We start from the raw sequence: 22776 nt of genomic DNA, 5'->3' as shown, positions 1-22776 counted from the left end.
ATATTGATGACGTTGGTGATATATTTTCATGTCTACCAAACATCATAGTCATTTAAACATAGTCACCCTGCTGCAAAATGTAACAATAATTGTAGTCATAAGCAAAGTAACCTTGAGGTGATGAAGACATAAGGTACGTAGTTTTGAACTGTAACTTATGTTTGACTACAATCTACACATCTATTCTTCTAAATTTGAGCCTCTGATAATGATGCATAATGTAATTAGATAGTTGCAGTTACCTTTGGTGACAATTAATAATTACAACCTGTGACCATTCATTATTTATCGTTGATTGTTACACAATTATTTAGTAGTCAGTTATCCAGTTTCTTCTAGTACTTTGCATTCTCTGTTGCCTAATATGATATAGAAACGTACAGAAGAGATATTGTGAATTCCCTGATATCATCAAATTCATGAAAGCACTTAAATCAAAATGTAAATGTATGCGTGACTAATGTCACAGTTTCCATCCATGCTGAATAAAATTGCTCCTATTCCTCTATGGATGCCACCGCAATTGGGGGCTTACGCATTGTGGAGCTGCTGGTGAAGGAAAAGTCAGATCAGTCAAGTGCCTTTGATTTGTATCATTAAGAATCAAAGAACATACACGAACGAGTAAGAGCATTTCAAATGTAAAAATTAAATGTTGATCCCTTGACTCAAAGAGGGAAACTGGGCTCATCATCCTTTATATTTTGCTTCAGCCTGAGATATGAGAATCGAGAGGAGCTCAGTGCGCTATGAGGTTGCTCTCAACTCTCAAACTTTGATCAAACTAAGGGCTCTTTTTTTATCTTGAGGACCAGTTTCCTCCTAGTCATGTTTACAAGCAACCATAGGCAGTAGCACTGCCAATGAAATAGGTATGACGTGGTAGTGTGGTATAATCAATCAACATTGGAATGGGTTGTTCATCCATGTGCTGCTCTGGTGATAGATTTAATGCTCCTGGTCTCATATTTTTTAATTAATTTGTTAACTAGAAATATGATAAGGATTAATGTCACACTGATTGCACAAAGGTGAAGTTAAACATGAACAAAATGTAAGGAATTCTTGTTGCCAGGGGCATCATCTGTGCGAATCTCAGAATTTGAATGAGGCCCACTCCATCATGAATTGGATTAATGTGAACTTTATCTTGGTGTTGTTTTGGAACAATTTCCAAAAAATTGAGAATTATCAGGTGAAAACTTTTTGAGTTCTAACAGCTCGGACATCTTTAAATATTTAACATTGTGGCTTTTTAAACTTTATAAATTTAACAGCAGGCAGGGTAGACTAAAGCATTTTCTCAAGTAAAATTTGGAAACTCATAAAAAAATGGCAAAAAATCAAGAAATTCATGTGGAAAGCAAACACTGAAATTTCAAGTTCTTGGAAACTATTTGGAGTGGAGACTTCCATATTATTTCAGTTATTCAGTACTTGAAAAATGCTTTTGTGAAGTTTCTGGAGTGTAAGTTAATTATTTCTTTAAAAAATCAGTTTACGTTCTAAAAATCTTATATTTTTTCAAAGTTTTATTTTTTCTTAATCCATGGAGAGGGCTTGAATACATTAAACATCTTTGCCATTCAGTATCCATGTTTGGTAAATCTGTTGAGTCTTGTTAATAACTTTATCTCTGACCTGTGGTACAGTCAGTTCCTGAAATTACTCATCAACCTTTGGCAAACAGCTGAAATGTGATTGTTCTTTTCAGCAAAGAAAAATAATGAACAAATTTATTCACTAGTAATTTTTTTTGCTTTTTAATCTGTGTATCATTTTTAAACCATGGAAACTAACTGAAATTACATCCTAGAATAATTAACTCAAACTGGCCAGTCATTCCAAGAAAAATAACTGACCAGTTCTCTGCAAAGTCAAAGTGAAAGACTAACACCATTTTTTCTAATGCGGATTATTTTTTCTACCATTTCTTTGTATCTTATAAATATGTGTCTGGAAACTCCTAGGAACTATAATCAATGATTATGATAATCGAGTCACAATGATTGAGGATTTGCTCAAGCAGGTTGAGGCATGGTGAGTCTTATGGCATGGGATCGTACTGAATGTAGTTTCTAAAAATTCCACCAGAGGTCAGCCACTATTCTATTAAATATGAACAGATGTGGTGGACACTAACTTGCAAGCGACATGGCTTGTTGTGACTATGATTCAATGAAATTTGCCTCAGGGCATAGTAAACATTAAATCAATCCAGGAAGAAGTTATCCTAGTATGCAGCAATTTCCAGCACCAAACAATGGCTTGTGTTTCCATCTTCTCATTCAATAAATTAGTCGAAAATTCATTTCGCAGCTTGATTCAATATGTTAGAGGAGAAAATGATTATTACTTAATTAAAACTAATCCATTCTGTTGTAATACAAATTTTAAAATCCTCTGCTTTGTGGGGAAAGGAGACATTTACTATTCTAAAATACTGGTAAAAACTGATTGCAGAATAATCCGGTGGATGCAGAAGTTATAAATTCATAAATATTTTGTCTTCACCAGAACAAAAACCCATTGCACCACCAATGCAGCAGGACATGCTCATTCATCACCACCACCATTCCCACCTCCCCCATTCCCACCTGCACCAACAGCACCACTTGGCCCAGCACCACCCGGGAGGGCCGGGGGGCATCACCACAGACTCATTCAAACTGAACAATGCCTTTGCTCCCCCCAAAGGCCCCCCTCCCTCCCTCCTGCCACCGGTGCCCCCCGAGCCACAGCCATCCGTAGTGGGCACAGCAATCCTACCCTCTCCTGCCGTGCACCTCACCCCTGTGCCCCTCCTGATGCAGCAGCCGCCACCACCCCAACAGCAGCACGGGATGGCCACACCCCCAGTCCCTCCCCCACCCCCAGCCATGGCCCCCATCATGGTGGGCAATGGGGCACCGTCTCCCCTATCCCCACACTCCCCCGGCCTCACCACCCTCTACACGTCCACGCAGAGTGCCGGCAAGCGGCGGAGAATGTGCGATGGGAGTGCCCTCGGCGTGCAGGTCAAGGCGGAGCCATCAGAAGGAGGCCTGCTGCTGGCAGGGTTGCCCTCTGGTAAGGCCCCCGGGCAAATGCAAAAGGGTGCAGCAATGGACAGTCCATTCACAGGACTATGTCTATGCAGTGATTCCCATCGCACCTGGTCTCTTACTGAGAGGAGAGTTAAGGACAAGCCGGGCATTGCTGTGTGTCAGAAGTCAAAGTTATCATAAATTTCTGAATATATTTATTTACCCTGGAAAGTGATGCTAAACATTCTTATTTGGAGAACTCTTCAAATGCATATTCAACTTGATTTGCCTATCTGAAAGTAAAATCCTGAATTTTTGGTGGGCACTGATTTCTATGAATTGGTAACTCTGATCAATTTTGTAGTCATTACTTTTGGTATATTTCTGCATTTTTTATTACAAAGAAACATTGTATAATTAGTGTCTTATAACAACTAGCACACTAATTCATTTTAAGTATACCAATTCTGGTAAAGGTTTATAGTAGGTATTTGCTACCCATTTGTCATGAGTGTATAAAGATTTATTTGTCATGGGAAATTGCAGCTCTATCAATGAGTATGTATTTAAAATAATTTAAAATGCCATTTTTTTAAATGTGTGTACTCACATAAAAAATAATTTGTACAAATAGATATTAGAGCTAGGGTTCATCCACTACCACTTGACAAGGAAATAAGTTTAGTGAGGCAAGGAAGCATGCCTGCCTGCTTCTCCTGGCAAAGCAGTAAATGAAGGGGGAAGTAGTGGAAGGGCTGCTTAGGTATTCCGACCCTTTGCTAAGATGTTTCCATTTCACTAATTGAATGTGTGAGAGGGTAATGAGGACGAGAGAACTCAGCAAGAGTGTTCTCATCTACATACCATGATTATACTTCAAGTATTGCATAATATATATCTTGTTGCATAGTTAACACCTTGTAGTATGTTGCTCATCTCAAATTTAATGCAATAAATTCAATTGTAAATCCTGAATAATAATTTTTGATGTAGAAAAATGTTCACTATCCATTCAAATCCCAACAGAGCCACCTGCTTGACATACAAAAAGGTACTATGTAGATATTCACATAATTGGGAGAGTGGCAATAATTTACATATCCTGATCAGTATGAGGAAGGATGCTACTAAATAAATGCAGGAGTTGCAAGACACTAAAATGTGAGCAGATGTGCACAATCTATTATAAAAACTCTCTCAGAGGTTACAACAAAAGTATACGTGTGTAACAACCTCAGTAGTGTAGGATCTACTAAAAATACATGCTGATTTTGATCAACTTATTATTATTCAATGGCCTTGAACCTCTACTTAAGTCAAAATTTTCGGTAGTGTAAGTTTTAATTAGGGGTAGTCCAGGGGGGTAGAGCGTTGGACTGCTGTCCAGAGGGTCCTGGGTTCAGTTCCCTATAATAATATGTATATGTATATATATATATATATATATATATATATATATATATATATATATATATATATATATATATATATATATATATATATATATATAATATATATATATATATATATAATATATATATATATATAATATATATATAATATATATATATAATATATATATATAATATATATATATATATATATATATATATATATATATATATATTTTTTTTTTTTTTTGCTGTGTGTGGGTGGAAAAAAATTTTTTCAAAATATGGTGAAAAAGATGCTTTTATTTTAAATTTTGGCTTTAATCTATTCTATGCCTCTGAAAGATAACAAGTTTTAGTTAGCAAAAAAAATTAGCCCAGGTTTAGAACAAATTTGAAACAGAATGCAAACAATTAATGATTGTTATTGCTCATAATTGATACTTTGTTATTTTTGGATTTTTTCTGCTGTTTATATTTCCTAAGTAATCCTAATGGACTAAATCTAATGCATATTTAATTTGCTCTGCAATGCTTACAGACATGTCTCCTGACCCCAGTACAAATCAAACTGCATTACTTGATGAAGACTATGCAGGGTTTGACAGCTCAAGCACAGGGGGTGTCAGCAACAACAACACAGGAGGAGAGGCTGGAGTATACCTTGATTCCAGCTACCAATGCATTCGCTTCCAACCATTCCAGCAATCCTCCTGGCACACACTGTGTGACCAAAACCTCAAAGAGCTGTAAGTAGCTCATTTGAAATATTCAGGTTGATAATCATCACAGTCATCATGCCCAGCATGTGCCAGTGTGTACCTCACAGAGTTTCCATATTATTTCCCTGAAATAAGCAATTTAAGTAATGCTTACAGAGTTTTATTATGATTTTATGAATTATAAGTTCTTATTACTTTGTAATCAAAAGTGATAGTGAATTTATCATGTCAAAATTTCATCTTATGAAAATTATGTTGTGGCTCTTTTGACGTTCAGTCTATTTCTGCTAGTTATTAAAACAAGGTCTCCAACACTACATATATTAGAATTAGAAAGATAACTTTAGTGATAGCAAGAAACTATAAAAACTTTATCCATCGATAATTGAATAGAGGAGACTAGACAAGAAATAATAGTTTTCTACTGTATTCTGTATATGCACTTTTATTGCCTATTGCTCTTTTCTCATTTTAATTGTTGGATCCAAGTTAAGATAGTTTAAATTATAATTGAATAATATGTGCCATAAACATGAATAGTCCAGAGTTTTTAAGTGGTCTGTCCAAATAGTTGCAAAATACCTACCTAAATGCCAGACAGTCAACACAGAGTACTTCCTAGGGGTTATGAAATGCCTAAGAGAGAGAATCAGGTGAAAACGGCCTGAACTTTGGAGTGGCAAGTGGTACTTTCAACACAACAATGTGCTGGTACATTCGTCTCTCAGAACTCATGTGAGTTTTTAGCCAAAACCAAGACTGCTATGCTTCCCCAACCACCCCACTCACCAGATGTGGCCTCCCCTCTCAAAGGAAAAAAGATTTGCCACAATTCCAGAGACAGAGAAAAATTTGACGGAGGAGCTTATTAACATTCAGGAAGAAGTCTTCCAGGACTGTATCAAAAAGTGGAGACACCATTGGGATAAGTGTATATGTTGGGGTGGAGATTACTTTGAAGGGGACCTTGACCTATAATTTGTTAGTGAAGTATTATTTGCAATAAAAAAGCTCAAGAACTTTTTGAGTCGACTGAATGGATAGTTTTTATGGCAGGGTTTGAGCCGGAAAGCAACAGAGTATTTCATTGTGATCCCATTGGAAGCTTGCTGAAAAAGAAGAAAGGGAGAGGTGGAGTAGGGTTAACTCTTCTGCTCGTCATTGCCATGATTATGGAGATGGCCTTTCAAAGGTCCAAATGGATTTTGATTGCAGAATCCTCTTTCACAGTTTCAAATAGTCTGAGAAATGAGTTTTTCATAATTAGCTATAAAATATTATAATTTACTATGATGGATTAATCCTTATTAAAGCTACCTTATTGTACTTTCTTTCATCAATTCTATTTTTTTATTTCAATTCATTTTGAAGATGAAAAATAGTCAATATAGGTGCCTATTCATAAGAATCATTTTTAAAGTTCTAGTTGTCTCGTCTTTGGACCAAGTCCTACGTGCATTGGATATTTTGGTTCCTTTTAAAATGTGTTAAGCATGCACAATTACATAAAATATTTTTTTATATGGGCAAAAAATTGTTACCTGAATATTATTAAAATCCATCGATATTCTATTTTCCCAAACAGTCCTGTTCCACACTACAGAGTTGATGCAGACAAAGGGTTCAACTTTTCCAATGCAGATGATGCATTTGTCTGCCAGAAGAAAAATCATTTCCAGGTATGACCATTCCCATTTTCCTGAATCAATAATGAAATTACTTTAACATCTTGCTAATTATGTATGTTTAAATTAGTTTATGCAAAAAACTAATGGCCAATACTTGTAACCTTTTCATGGACACATTTAGAAACGCCCCCAGGTGAGCAATGAAGGCACACAATATTTCAAGCTGGTTAGAAGGACAAAAACTCTAATACAGATTTATATGAAAGTTTAACAACTAATTGAAAACCAAAAGACTGGAGAGAAACCCTACTTTGGCTACATCCAGGGCATAATATATTACTGTGCCAATTTAATAAATTACTTATTACTTATAAAAACAAGTAAATAGTCATGATTAATGATTGCATTAATGTATTATTATGAATTGGGTATTATTTTGATTACATGTAATCAAACTAAACATATGTAATAAAAGTCCTAATTACTGTTTTATTATACTCTAAGAAGAGAACTCAGAGGAAAATAATTAGAAATAACAAGTATTACAGTTGTACATAATTATAATTTATTATTTCATGGAAAAGGTGATTGAATTGAAGGTTAGGGTGCCCCCAAATTTGCGAGTGGTTACCTAAACCTAATGGTAGTTTAAGGGGAGTCGATCGTCAGCTGAGGTCATTTTCCCCATTGCGGATGGATGGGAAAGGTAGAATGGTGGAGAGAAACCCAGTGTTGCCATTAGCCTACTCTTAACAAAAGGCACTAAGGGGTACGCATTTAAACATCCCATCCAACGGACAGCGTACTCACTCAAAGTGCTCTCCACAAAGTACCTCAAGTAGGGATGGGGCTATGAGTGAAAAATATCTGCCATCTCCAGGATTCAAACCCAGGCCCTTTTGGTGGGAAGCCAATGCGTTAGCCTCCGCACCATCCTGATCCCCTACCAATGCCAGCTGAGCACTTCTGTTGCCAGGCTTTTCTTCACACGAGCCCACTAATAATGATATTGTACCCACTATCTACGCAGAACTATGCATCCAGGGCAAATTTCAATACATCATTACACATTATGCTTTGCAATGTATTACATACTCAACAGAAAAATTTATAAAAGGAAAGATGAAATACGCACATTGACAAAATCTCACCACAGAAGACTTATAATTCAAATCATATTCTGTTGGCATGCATAGGTATGAGGACTATGAGTAGGGAAGGCAACACTCTGTCTGCCATTCCACAAAATATTTTGTGGAATGTCTCCTTTCCTATGCACCATGAAGGAGTTCTGCCAAGTTATGTCATCCACCATTGCATGCCTAGGTCCTGCTCTAGCGGTGTAAAGTACTAAAAAATTGCTATATGATGGCATGTCAAAAGGCATATATGTCAGTTGCCATATGTATATCTGTCATTTACATATGGCAATGTGTATTGCTTAGGGTCATGCTGTTTTACTAAAAAACTGTCGAGAGACATTTGTTTTTGCTGATGCTTCAAAATATTTTAAAATTTGGACTCAGAATTATCATTAAATTAATTCCTGGGGCACATAGGCACTGCTTTATTAGGGCAATGCTTTGTACGCAAGGTACAATGCAACAGTTTCACATCACATTTAGCCTCCTCTTTTGAGCTTAACACTTCTTGAGGGCTCGTTGAATTTCTGGATGGTAAACAAGCGGGGGTTTAATTTTTAAATTGCTGCTTGCATTGGCTCAAATAGCAGTGCAAGATAGCCTTTCATTAGCTTATAGCTGGGCAATGCATTTTTTGCTGATGTTACTTATACATACTCAATTTTGCTTTGATATCTTCTTTCAGAAGAAAGCCGTCTTGTCACAATGAAAAACCTTTAGTGGCAGGTAACTCTGAGAATCTATGAGTTTCTTGAAGTCAATGATGAAGTTCTCTGCTACCTTTGACTCAGAGCTTGCTGCTTGGCCATGCCTCATAATACCATGGATGCCAGTTCTTCTCTTATACTTCTCAAACCACACACAGCTCCCCTTAAACACTTCTTCAGCTGTTGATAATCCTGATATCTTCTTAAAGAAGTCGGCGAAAATCACTTTCATCTTCTCACAAATGATATTCTCACCAATAGTGTTGCATTGCAATTACTTTTTGTTGATCCATTTGAGAAGCAACCTTTCAACACCCTTGAGAATAGGTAGCTGTTGAATAGATATTCTTGTCACTCCCTTTGAAACATTTATCTCTTTAACCTTGTCCTTGTTCTAGAAGAAAATGAGAGCCATTGATGTTGATTGATTGTTGATGTGTGCACTAGATCAGCCATGCTCACACCTTGTTCCCACTTCTCAATGATTTTCATTTTAATGTTTATTTTATTCTCTTGTGGCTGTTTTCTTGTAGACTTTTCTTTGGAGAAATTCTTAAAACCATTCCCAAAATATTATTAAACTTAGCAAAAATAAAATCCCAAATAATATATCTGAACATAATTTTGGGAAAATGTTTGAGAAATAGCAACACTAAGATGCTAGCAGAATGAGTGCTAAATGAAAAGTTAAGCATCACTTGTGCGATCATTCTAGGCATTCCCTTCTCATTACTCATTATGACAAAATTTGCTTGTTAAGCGAGTCATTATTGGTCAAAATGTTTTTGCTCACTATGTGAGATGCTTATTATTATAGGTTTCAAAGCATCATAAAAACTCATTTCATGGAGAGCAAATTTTAAATAAAACAGTTTTGATAGCACATTTCCCCATTTTAGAGTGATTTACTGTTTACAATTGGCATATTTATATTAAAATAGCATTTTATCCAGTGCAGGTTAATAGTTTTGTTAGCAATATCAAGTGTATCTTAATGAATACAAAATTCTAATTTCAGATAACATGTCATGCGCAGCTTCAAGGGGACGCACAGTTTGTGAAAACTCCTGAAGGTCTGAAAAAAATTGGGTCCTACCACTTACACTTTTATGGTGTCAAAGTGGAGTCTCCGTCACAAACCATCAAAGTGGAACAATCTCAGAGCGACAGAAGTAAAAAAGCCTTCCATCCTGTGCTGTGAGTATCTGACCCTCATTCTCATTTTCCCTAGTTCTTTGGTCCCTATCCTTCTATTTTCAGATTTATGCATGGTAATAAAAGTGAGTCTTAAGGGAACACCTTTTTTTCCCTTTTACTATTGTTCCATGCACGAGTTTAATCTTAAAAATTGTACTCAAGCTTTTACTTTGGAGGTATTTTGAATATGACTTTCCATGCGCATATCTCAATAGGAGATTTCACAACATTTATTGAAAAAACTATTCAAAGTATATTTTCATATTACAAGAAAAGTTACATTTTCACAAGTACATCAATATTTAATGTAATTATTTTCCCACGTTGTGAAAATAGTGTGCTTCTTTGCATGGTATGCAATGCCACTTGTTTTTCCGAAGAATAACATTTGATATTGTGTGAGATTTCTTCCTTGTGGTAATCGTGGCCATCTGCCTTTGCCCTTCCTCCCGTGCCACCCCAATCCCCTGATCTCATCCACGGACCCTCCTGTCTGCCTGGCTGTGGCTTCCTTGGGGGTGGTGGGGGGCCCAGGGTGGATCTCCAGGGGGAGCAGGTGACCAAAGTGACAGTGGGACGCCTACACTTCAGTGAGACCACTTCGAACAACATGAGGAAGAAGGGGAAGCCAAATCCAGACCAGCGCTACTTCCATCTTGTTGTGGGTCTCCATGCACATTGCCCAGGGGATCCCACTGATTACCCTGTGGTAGCGCATGCCTCTGAACGGATAATTGTCAGGGTAAGCGGCTTGTCAATGCTTGTCCATTGTAACGTCAATGCATACCTGCTCATTTTTTTCTATATCGCCATTCTTTTCTCTACATTTTAATGGTGTACTTATCTACTTTGATGTTCTAATTTGGCGTTTATCTTGATTTGTTAAAATAAGATTTGTTGGAGAGCTCCTAAACTCCTTAAAATGATTATTGTGTTTTAATTTTGGGTGTGCAAGTTGAAGATCCATGGTTCTATGAATTTGCTTCTGTAATTACTTAAACTGAGATTAGTTTTACTGTTGAACAAAATTCAATGGAGCCAGTTAACTTTTCATCAGTGGCTATTTAACTCACAGACAAATAATTTCAGTTGAGGGAAGTATGTGTGTGTATATATATGGCTCCCAATCAGTTGTGTGGTACCATTTAGAAATTATGGAGGACTTCTCCTGCCTGAAGACACTAGGCCTTCCTGTTTCAGGCCTCAAACCCGGGCCAGTTCGAGAGCGATGTGGAACTATGCTGGCAGCGAGGTCACACCCCTGAGTCTGTTTTCCATGCAGGGAGAGTCGGCATCAACACCGATAGACCAGATGAAGCCCTCGTGGTTCATGGAAACATGAAAGTTACTGGGCATATTGTTCAACCGAGTGACATGAGAGCAAAGGAGAACATATCTGAGGCAAGCAATTCCTATGGGAAGGCCATCTTCTCGTAATTATTCTTTTGGAATCATATTAACATGACTCAGAGCGTGACATTATGCCATGAGGCAAAATGATTGGTGAAACTTCTAAGATAGGTTATCCACTTTTTTCTGAAAACCTTGAAACTGAAGCATTACAAGGGTTCACTAAGCTTGATAAAATGTTTCAGGGATCATAAGCAAACTAAAGACTGGAAGGTTTGCCATTTAATTCAAAGTTGAAATTTTCAACTTATCTTCACGTATAATTACACCTCTAAACTCACCTTTGCCAGTTTGCAGAAGAGTAGACTAGGTTAACTAGGGGCAGATTAACTGGAATATGAGGAATGGTCATGTGCTGGGAAAGGAAAAGATCATATTTTGAAAGCAATGGAAACCAATAAATTGGTGCTGTGATATCTGAAAAATATGATATTCTTAAATCTGTTGTATTTAACTACCTAGTTACATTTGATTAATGTATGATGGATATTTTAAGTGATTGAAAAGTCTCTGAACACATGCTCTGTGACACAACTGTATTTTTATTAGTGGATTAAATGGTTTTTTTCACTTATTAATAAAATAGGTAGACACAAGGGAGCAATTGAGAAATGTTCAACGACTAAGAGTGGTTAGGTATCGATATGCCCGAGAATTTGCAAGGCATGTTGGCCTCATTAAAGATGGGAGGCAAGGAGAATGTGAGGAAGACCTGACTGACATGGGTGTCATTGCACAAGAGGTCCAAAGAATCATCCCAGAGGCAGTAAGAGCTGCAGGAGATGTGGTGCTACCTGATGGCAGCCGTATAGATAACTTCCTTGTGGTGAATAAGGTGAGCTAAAATCAGATTATATAACAATGGAGTACAATAATTCTTTGAAACATAAGAATTGAATCCATGATCCACCATTAATTTTATTTTTTTGAAATCTATAATTTTTGTTCACAAAAATATAATTCTATCAACCATTATATTTCTTTCATTATTCACCAAATCACAGAAAAATGGTAATCCAGACACTGAGTCTCTTCCTCTCTCTAGTTTTTAATGCTGGCTTCCTGCCACAAGTCTCTCTAAATGTTTTCTTGCCTCAATCACAGAGAAACATCAGCTAATACTATTCATTAGGAATGATAGCGCATAATTGGTTCAGTGCAAGATATCATCAATTGACCTGACCATTAAACAGATAATGGATTTGCACAAAGATTGTAAATACAGAGTTAGGCAAAATGAAGTACTAAGTATTAAATTGAGGAGGGCAACAAATAAAGCAAAAGAAGCATGGTGGAAGACGCAGTGTGAGGATATGGAAAGTTTGCAGAGAAAAGGTGAAATTGGTCCGCTATACAGCAAAGTTAAATCTTTATCAGGAAGTAAGAAAGGAAGATCTATGCTAACTGTTAAAGATAAGGCGGGTAAGATAATAATATACACAGCAAAGATCCAAGACAGATTGAAGGAATATATAGAAGAACTGTAAAGCAAAGAACTTTGACCAACAGAGTTAGATATAGAAAAGGAACATGAGGTAGAGGAAGATAGCTCAGGTCCAGACATACTAGACGATGAGATAGAAAGGGCATTAAGGGAGATGAAACTAAATAAGGCCGTAGGGGTGGATAACATTCCCGCAGAACTATTGAAATGTTTAGGAAAACGTGGGAGGAAGAGGCTATATGGGCTGATCCGTAGTATTTATGAGGAAGGAATCTGGCCGGAAGACATTGTGAGATCAGTTTTAGTTCCTTTTCTGAAAAAGGTAAAGGCTAAATCATGTGAGGACTACAGGACAATAAGTTTGATATCCCACACAGCTGAAGTTGTTCTCAGGATCAGAAATAAAAGGATAGAGAGTAGGGCAAATGATTACTTAGGGGATGATCAGTTTGGGTTTAGGAAGGGGAGAGGTAAGCGTGATGCCATTGCAGTAATGAGATTATTAATCTAGAAGAATATAGAACACAACCAGGAGGTATTTGCCTGTTTCGTAGATTAGAAAAAGGCATTTGATAGAGTGAATTGGGAAAACTAGGGGAATATACCAGTAGATAGAAATAGATTGGAGGGAAAGGAGGCTAATCCGCAACCTGTACATGTATCAGACCTGCTCAGGTGCGAGTGGAGAAAGGGGAGTCTGGATGGGCAGTGTAAGGCAGGGTCGCCCATTATCACCGTTGCTGTTCAACCTGTATGCAGAGGAAATGATTAAAGAGGCATGGGAAGAACTGGAAGTAGGGATGAAAGTGGGCGGGGAATTCATAAAATCAGTTAGGTTTGCTGATGACCAAGCTTTAGGTTGGCAGTCAGCCAAGGGGTTGCAAGCTTCGCTTAGTGAATTGGTAATTCAGTGTGACAGGTATGGGATGAGAATCAATATTAATAAAATAAAGGTTATGCGATTTTCTAGAAAGAGAAAGGCTAAGCTAAACATTAAAATAGGAGGGCAAAAACTAGAGCAGGTAGAACAGTTTATGTATCTCGGAAGTGTTTTGGACCAACCCGGTCAAAGTAGTAGGGACGCAAGGAGAAGAATTGCACTAGGCAAAGAGGCTTTCACAAGGAGGAAGGAGTTGATGAGAGGGACTTTGAGTAAGGTAGACATGTCAAAATGGCTGGCAGACAATAGTTACAAGGGAGGCATTAGTTGAGGGCGATACTAGGGAAGCAGTTGCAAAGTAGGCAATGACAGTTGTAGAGTGCATACATGTACTCGTAAGCTTCATGAAAGTTACATATTGTTCAGAGAGATCAGAGAGAGTAAGTTAAATGAGAGTCAGTGGGGGAATAGGAGGTGATATTAATGTTGGCAAATTTTGGGAGTATTTGTATTCATTTAAAATAGAGATAGAGGGGTCTTTGATATGAAGCATTATCCTTATTACTCTCAGGTCATTTTTTAGTATTTGTGTTATTTTAAATTGGAGTACTTATTTCAGACAAATACAGTGTACGTAGCTCTTAACATAGAGATAGGTAGGAAACCCTTTCATGGTGGCTTCTAAATCCAAGCATATCTTATAAGGTGGCTTCTCTCCCTTTCAGTAACTAGATAAATTTCATAAATGTACAATTTACTATTTCATGCATGGGTGAACCTTCTGGCTCTAAGTAGCTTTGTAATGCACATGGATAAAATATACCATTGTTGTGTTTTTAACAATGGCCAATGTCCTCTGCATTTTACTTTTCATATTATTTTAACTCACATGAAGCATGCTATCCCGATGGTTCTGTTGATGAGGGAAATTAAAAAACATTATTTGCATTGTGCAACTATCGTTTATTTAGGTTTCAAGAAATAGGGGAATGCTTAATAATTGAGTACCTACTCATTGTTCCATCCTCCCCAATTACTAAAGTGACCCCCTCTCACAAAATGATAGGAAATTATGGTCTATTGAGAAAAGTCACTCGGCAGTAGCATTTTCATTGAGTTTGCTCGATATTTGAAATGAGCACAAACATATGAAATATTAAGCAGTTGTCATGGCATTTACAAATATCCTCCATATTCCTCTGCCTCTGGAGGATGCTCTATTTTCCTCTTATCTTATCACAAGCAACCCCTAATTCTAACTTACTGAAACATCAAATCTGCTCTGAACACAATAATATACATTCACTGACAAATTCGGGTGGGTTCTAAAATGCCCACAAGAGTTTTCCATTTCTAACCATGACTACTCATATCAGACCACATGTTCAGAATCGTTATCAGAAAGCTTCTGGAAATTGGGGGCCAAACACTGTTACACATATACACAACCTGTTAAATGGTTTTGAGGTAAACACTTGTGCTGGTTGATCATCAGGCTGGCTTAGAATTTCACTGTGGAGATATTTGAACTAACTAGTAATAAGAATAATAATAAAAATAATCTTTATTCATCCATGCCATTGAGATAGATACCCACGTTGACGTCGTCAAACAGCTCAATGATACGAAAAGATTGCAAGCGAGTAAGGAATGGACAAAAATGCATCTAAAATACTGTAGTTTCTAAGTCCAGCTTGAAATATTCATTGATGGAGTACAGTGGGTTGGTGCACAACCGCTTTTCAATGACATTTTTGTATCACATGTACTGAAGGGGTCTTGATTGGCATCCTGTTGAAAAATTTTATTGCAAGTTGTCAGATTGACAGCAGGTCTTAGATAACCCATACTGACAGATGTCAAGGTTGTGTTTTGATCTTGTCATGTGAGTGAACTGACGACCGGATTGGGAATAAATTCTGTTTTTTTTTTAAACTGTACATGAGGTTGAGTAGCACAAACAGGCTGTAGATTGTTAGAATTTCCTGGTTTTTGAATATTGATCTGCAATATTCATGGGACCCAAAATTGCTTGGAATCCTCATTGCCTATTTCTGCAGTAAAAGTATTTCTACACTTTCAACAGCATGCCCCCATAGTCTAAGACCATAGATAAGTATGCTCTGAAAGAAATCAAAGTAGGATACTCTTCAAGTATTCTTCACTTACACATGCTTTTAGTCTCTTTAAGAAGTACAAAGCCCTCGAAAGTTTTTCACTGACTTGGAGGATGTGAGAATTCCAAATTAGCTTCCCATTAATATTGAAACATAATAACTTTCCAGGATCATTTTTTACATGGACACTTTTAAGAGAGCATATAAGATGTTGTGTTTTAGTTTAATTTAGAAAGACATGCTACCCTGTATCCCTAATCCAAGTGCAGCTATGGCGATATCCAATGTGGAAGTGTAATTAGAGTTATGACTTTGAGAAGTATTTCGTATTCATTATTAATTCAAACTGCCAGGCCAAATCTTTGTGGAACTATACATATTATATACAGAAATTTATAGCAAATCGAACTCCACTGCTATGTTGTAGTTTAAGAAAGTTTAGTTTTCAGAAAGCATGAAAAATTGTATGTATGGTGATGAAGTGATCAAGTCAAATGGCCTCATGAACCAAGGGTGGTAGTATTGAGAATTTTTTTACTTTAGTTTATGTTTTTAAATTTTAACAGTAGAATCTACTATACCAAAAATGTTTCAATTTTAACCAATAGGAACGAATATTTATGGAGAATGTTGGTGCAGTGAAAGAATTATGTAAAGTTACTGATAATTTGGAGACTCGAATTGATGAGTTGGAAAGAATGAATCGAAAGTTAGTAAATCTGAAGAGGATGGATAGCTTGAAGTCGAATCCAAGCACCTGTACTGGTGAGTAGTTTGGTACTTCATTCTGTTAGCAGTTTTCGCTCCCCATGACAACTTCATTTTTGTTCCTAGTGATGTAATTGGCGCATGAACAATGTTACTAGTGCATGCATAATTAAATATCTAAAATTTTATACAGTGTCCAGCAGTGCGCCTTCCAACAAATCGTGGAGTAGTGGACCTCGATGTATACAAAGGCATAAAAATTATACCAGTTGTTCAGGAAAACAAGTTCCAAGGAGTGAAGAGGATTGTTTACCTTATTCTGCAATTTTTTGTTCAAATAAATTTATACAAATCATCATAGCTGTTCTAATTCTTATAATGGCAATCTGGTAAGTGTTTAATATTTTCATTTTAATGATTTAAGACTTTTGCATTTATAAATTAATTAAAGATACTCTTGTCATTTTTATGAATTGGCTTAATTTTGCGGCATGGAAATGAGTGGTGGGTGTGGTAGTTCAGTGGGTAGAGCATTGGGCTATTGACCAGAGGGCCTGGATTTGATCCCTGGCGACACCTCCGGGCACCCTCAAATTCACCCAAGCTGTGTGATTTTTTGGGTACCAAATCTTCCATTAAGACCACAAATGGCACAGGAAATGAACTGCCTCCCCCCCCCTTCCCTTTTAATGTGTGATTCTTAAACTCTATTTGGCTTTTTATTAGGTGAGCTTTAACCTAACATATCCCATCGAACTTCAGTCAATCACTTCAGTTGCGACTCATCCCTAAAAAATGGAGTAAAAATCGGATTATAAAATTATTGTCGGAGATGGAAGAGTGACTTAATGTAGAGGAAGGAAATTAACTAATTATTGAGCTTTTGGTGCATGCTAGATGGGGCTCCCACTCATGCAGGTAGAGTAATGGAAAAAAATCAAGGCACCTCTCTTTGGCATCCTGGTTATGGCATCCTCTCAACTAGGTAATGGGGACAAATCGTTCTCCAAGGACATGGGGGCTCTCACTTGAACCAATAGCATGGCATATTCAAATTCCATATAATTGAAACCACATTAATGAATCACATATAACTAATACCAGGATACTTATTTCAGATTTTATATCGTTTTTGCATCATTTTGAAATGTTAGTTTTCTGTTATTCAAATCATTCACATGCTTTTTAACATGATTATAAAGTAACCTATCAAAGCCTTACCTAACCTAATCCATATACTCATGACACTGGAATCTCTCTTCACATTGAAAAATTAGTTGTATTTTTTTATTGTCATTGATCCCAGCCATGAAAACTATTTGAGTGGTCATAAGAAATTATTTAAGGATACTTTTAAATTATGTGCCATAATTATCAAAATACATGGGAATTATGACATTAGGAAATAATGACATAATAAAGGGATTTCATGATACAATTCCCTGGAAAGAGTGAAATCCTCTTATGCATGAAAATATGAGGTACTTCACTGCTCATATTTTGAACTATGTATTGAGAAAGTCTCTTGGATTGGTAGAGTCATTATATCATACCTGGTTAAGGCCTGTAAAACCATTCAATATTTGCAAAAAAAGGTACTGGTATCAAAATGGAAAACCATACCTTAAAATGTTTTTGGTTTGTTTACCGCATTTTGACCTATTTACACTTTCCCTGCATTCCTCCAAATTTTTATGTCGAAGTATAATGGAATATCACAAAAATCTTTGCTCTTTGCGGCCCCCACGTTCCTTTGGGTTCAAGGCAGTTTGCGCCCATAGTCTCCCCCTTCTGGGCATCCCTGATAATCGGTGACTGTGCTGATTTCAGCAAACATAGTGCATAACCTGCTTCAGCCAATTTGACCAACATCCATTGAATAATGGTCAACGTACATTGGCTGTGGTCACATGGATACCCCATGTGTTTGTTCTCAGTGGTATTTTGTATCTTTGTTCAGTTGGTTTGAGCCCATAAGATAATTATTAGTAAAGTAAGTTAGTGTTCAGGAAGTACAGCCTTATCCTACCTATTCCAATAAAATAGACTGCCATGGCAGGAGAAGAAAGTTTTATAGCAAATTGGTCAATTTTAATTTTGTAGTTCTGTTATTATTATTTGCATGTATTAAATGTTGAATGGAGGGGACCCATAGACTCTATCTGGAAGGAGAGGACTAGGGGGAATGATGATTTCAATGATGCTGATGAGTTCTGTATTAATTTTTCTTGAATTTTTACATCAAGATTAAATTTGATTAACTCTTTACCCTCAATCACTGTCACTGGCATCCATATTTCCCTAAATATTTAAATAAAATGAGAATAGAAATGTTGAAGGAAAATCCCTGTTGTTGATTTGCCTTGTTATATGTCCATTAGGAACAATATTATTTATTGATTGTTTAGTATTTAAAGTACAATTACACAGGTTGAGTAAGCCCTAAGGTTTGCTTAGAAATTTTTATGTTATATAGGCCGAATTTTCGATTTTTCAATTTTACTGCATCATAAATATCAAGTAATTACCTAATGCTATGTTTAATTATTTTTTTCCAGTTTAGTTGCAATGGCAACATTATACTTTCTTGAATACCAAAAAAGAAGCAAGTTTGACTATTCAAATGCGGCAGCATTGTAAGTATAGCCTATAAAGAGACTCTGGAATCATGAAATATTGTTTTAATAATTAATTTTTACTTATATTTTCTATGGCCTGGCTATATGAAGTCTAAAATTCATAACCAAGATGTAGAAAAATGTTTGAAGCTTGAGATGTCATAATGTCAGTTGTCAAAGACCCAAAACATTTTAATCAATTATGGGTACTAAATTATTTAATAGATTACCTAGCTATGTCGAGTGTTAATTGCGATAAATTTTTGGCTAAACTCCAATCCTACCTGTTATTAAAGGCATTATATTCAATTGAAGTCTATTGAAGCTGATTTCAGTAATCTCACTTTTGAAGGAATGATCAGTATGATTAGTTATGTATAGTATTATACATTTTTTTTATTGAAATCTATTTTGTTGTTTAGCCATATAAAATAAAAAAATAATAATTACTAATATTATTCATTGTTATTGGGCCTATTTTATAATGGACTGTGTTTAAATTTTGTTGTTCAGCAGTCTGATATGTCAGCTTTTGCATTGCGGGCGAAAAGTGCGGCGGGCCCCTATATTGCCTCAAATGTAGGCTATTGTTTCAATTGCTGTAATTGATTAATTATTTTTTTACATTTTGTGTATTGTTTCTCTTATCAAAAGTATGATTTCTCTGGCATGTTTTTTTATTTTAAAAACTTTTGGTAAAGAAAGTTTTAGGAATCTAAGAGTAACTTTCATACCAATGTTTCTGCAGTGTTGGACTGCTTGTCTCTGCATTTCTGGGTTCTCCTTCTGCATTGGTTGTCTTTGGGTGGCGATAATTTTGCTCACCATCCTGCCTGCATCTTAAGGTCAAAGGTCAGGCCTTCGATCTGTAGACACAGGCAGGATGGCCAGTGAAACTGTCATCATCTGAAGACAACCAACATGGATTGAGAGCCCAGAAATGTAGAGACAAGTATCTTAGTGTAACTTGGAATGAACTGTTTACATGTCGGGAAGCTCAGCTTATTCATACGCTCATTTTTTGAGCTGAGTGGTCTTTTCCCTATGATATCCCCCTGAAAGGCAAATCTGTTTAATTCTCCAACATTTTTAATGCCTTATGATGAACCTATTTGATACAAACTGTTAAGGCTTGGGTGATACAATGGTAATGAAAGCATTACTTTATGAACCCTTTTGGTTTCTCTTGCCTTCTGTTCTAGGTGGTCATTTAGGTTCTTTGTATTGTGATGACATTGTAAGCATTTCTCTTTGAGATAGGGCATTTGTTTTTCTGTCTTCAGATAGTGTGTGCATTATTGATAGTATGCAAAGAACACACATGGTTTTCGTTTTGCTTTGAGGTTCACTGTGGTTTTTCCCTTGAAAGCATGTGGTTGAATCGAGTACAATTGCAAGTAAATATGACATTTTTATTTTTGTGTTCATTTTGGTTTCCTAAAATGGCAACTAATAGGACTTCAAAAGATGTAGTAGATAAAGAATTGGTGAAATACTTGTTATTGCTAAGTGATGATGATTACCCTGAGGAATAAGGCAAGAGCGGACGTCTGAGTGATGGTAAATTGTACATTTGGATTCAGATGACTCTGACATAGTGATGCAGGGGAAAAATACAAGAGTTGTATAGGGAAAAGAAAAAGATGATACAATCAGCAATGTGACTGATGTTATTACACTACTGGAGTTCAATGCTATCTTCGAAGGCCATGACACTTGGAGTAGTAATGCCTTTAGTCATGCAGAAATACCAACTCTCAAGCATGCACTGCCAACACTGACTGCAGATTCCATGGCATTCTTCAATTTTTTTTAACCCCTGCACCACATAATCTGTTTACACATGAAACCAACAGGTATTGCGCACAGTTCCTAACCACCCATAAAACATTATCCCTAAAATTGAGTGAGGCAGTGGTGGATTCATCTTGTCATTGTCACAGTGGCAGAAATGCTTAAGATATGGTTTATTGCTATTTTACTGAAAATTGGGTTGTTTGTAGTGAAAAACATGGCAAGGGAGAAAAAGGTCCCATACTGTGTGCATACACTGCAGTAAAGGTGTGCTCAGCATTTGTTTGGCACCCCATAGGGGCTAAATGAATGGCCAGACAATGTTTATTTATTTATTTGAGAAATTATATCGTTGGAATTAGGCAATTGTCCTGGTGGAAACAGTCAAGTCTGGTCAACTATCACTCACAAAATGTGCATACATACATACACAATAAGAACAAATATAAGACAAAATGCTCTAATATGCAATGACACTTTAAGATTACCAACCACACCTTTACCATCACATAAGGGCTGGGTTCACACCATACCTACAATGCTCCATCAATCACCACACTCCGTCTGTCATCACGTACTCTTCAATTTCATTCGCCATTCAAAATCACCCACCATTACCGCTTCATTCACTTCTCACACCGTGCACATCACATGCAAACAATATTTTAATAAGTACAACAGTATAATAATCGCTGTTTGATGAAGTTTATCACCTAGTGGCTGCTTTCCACTTATTCTTAAAACTCCAAAAATTTGATGGAAAGGCCTCAAATATTGAGAAAAGCCCTAATATTACACAAAGGTATGGTCAGACTCTGAAAAGGGACTATGTAGAGGCCGACAAGTTTTATGCCATTTGCTATCTTTTCCTTATATATTTACAACATTTTCCACATTTCTTTTTTTTTATTTCTTCAATGTAACCATAGCAGTTTTATTAGAAAATGTTAAAAACAATTATGTTACTATTGTGCCTAAAATTCAAAATAATATTGCAAAAAATAATTGTTCTACTTAATTACATTTCAAAATAATATTGCAAAAAATAATTGTTCTACTTAATTACATTGAAATAAAATTTCCAAATGATGAAAAAGATGAGTATCATTATTAAATAAAGAAATTTATATCGTATTTTTACAAAACACATATTGATATCTAAAACAATAACTTCAGAATACTATCTTTCTTAAGATGATACATTTTACTAAAATACCCACATTTTTTATTAGTCCCCTTGGCATAAGTTAGCACTAAAAGGGTTAACCATAAGCAGCCAGTACATACAATTTATCATGATGTTTTACTAAAGAAATTTTTGTAATAAGTATTATTAAAAGTAAAAATTGTCATGTTTTCTGTTTTCCCTTGAGAAAAGCACTATTAAAAGAATTGATTCACATGGTAGGACACATCTAATACATGAACTGTAAGTCTTAAGGTATGAGTCAAGAAATTATGTTAAACTTTTTTACACCTGTGAAAATATAACTTTGGCTAACTTTGACTTAAGGTTGCAAAATTATGTGACTTTTCTATGATTTCAAAAAATCATGTGGCTATGATTCATCGTATCTAATAAAAATCAGATTGCTTATGTTTTGCAATGGCTTATGTGTAATATAGGCTACTGAGAAACATAAATATATATGATTTATTTGTCAATTTTTCCATTACAATGAATTATTTTCTAACCTATTTCATTTGTCCAAGATTATTTGGATTTGCATGTAAATGTGCACATTTATTTTTGCAGCTTCAATGTTAATATTTAGGATAACTTCAATCGCTTTTATTGTCTTCAACTTATGCTCAAGCCAAGTATTTTTTATTAATATTTCTGTCTAAATAGAATGCATTGTCTTTCATATAATTCACTACCTACTAGAAGATACATGTTCCCCGTTTCTTTAAATGTACGCTAGTTTTTAAACATTTCATATCATTTGGTGTTACTTACTTTTTTTACTGTTTTATTTTACAATACATATT

At 36.0% G+C, this 22776-nt stretch overlaps 1 protein-coding gene across 1 annotated transcript in view; it reads left to right on the top strand.

Moving 5' to 3' along the window:
* The window catches only part of LOC139687510 (myelin regulatory factor), a 51395-nt gene that overhangs the window by 11361 nt on the left and 17258 nt on the right, over positions 1–22776 (top strand). The window contains exons 5-14 of the mRNA XM_071584702.1: positions 2518–3069; positions 4959–5166; positions 6725–6818; positions 9635–9813; positions 10348–10555; positions 11014–11214; positions 11810–12058; positions 16273–16429; positions 16566–16761; positions 18931–19008. Coding sequence (XP_071440803.1) covers positions 2518–3069; positions 4959–5166; positions 6725–6818; positions 9635–9813; positions 10348–10555; positions 11014–11214; positions 11810–12058; positions 16273–16429; positions 16566–16761; positions 18931–19008 — 2122 coding nt within the window. The remainder of the gene's footprint in view (positions 1–2517; positions 3070–4958; positions 5167–6724; positions 6819–9634; positions 9814–10347; positions 10556–11013; positions 11215–11809; positions 12059–16272; positions 16430–16565; positions 16762–18930; positions 19009–22776) is intronic.

Source organism: Hetaerina americana, unplaced genomic scaffold, assembly GCF_022747635.1.
Source record: "Hetaerina americana unplaced genomic scaffold, ioHetAmer1.1.p SCAF_2, whole genome shotgun sequence".
Lineage (NCBI taxonomy): Eukaryota > Metazoa > Arthropoda > Insecta > Odonata > Calopterygidae > Hetaerina > Hetaerina americana.
This window is presented reverse-complemented; position numbering and strand designations above follow the sequence as displayed.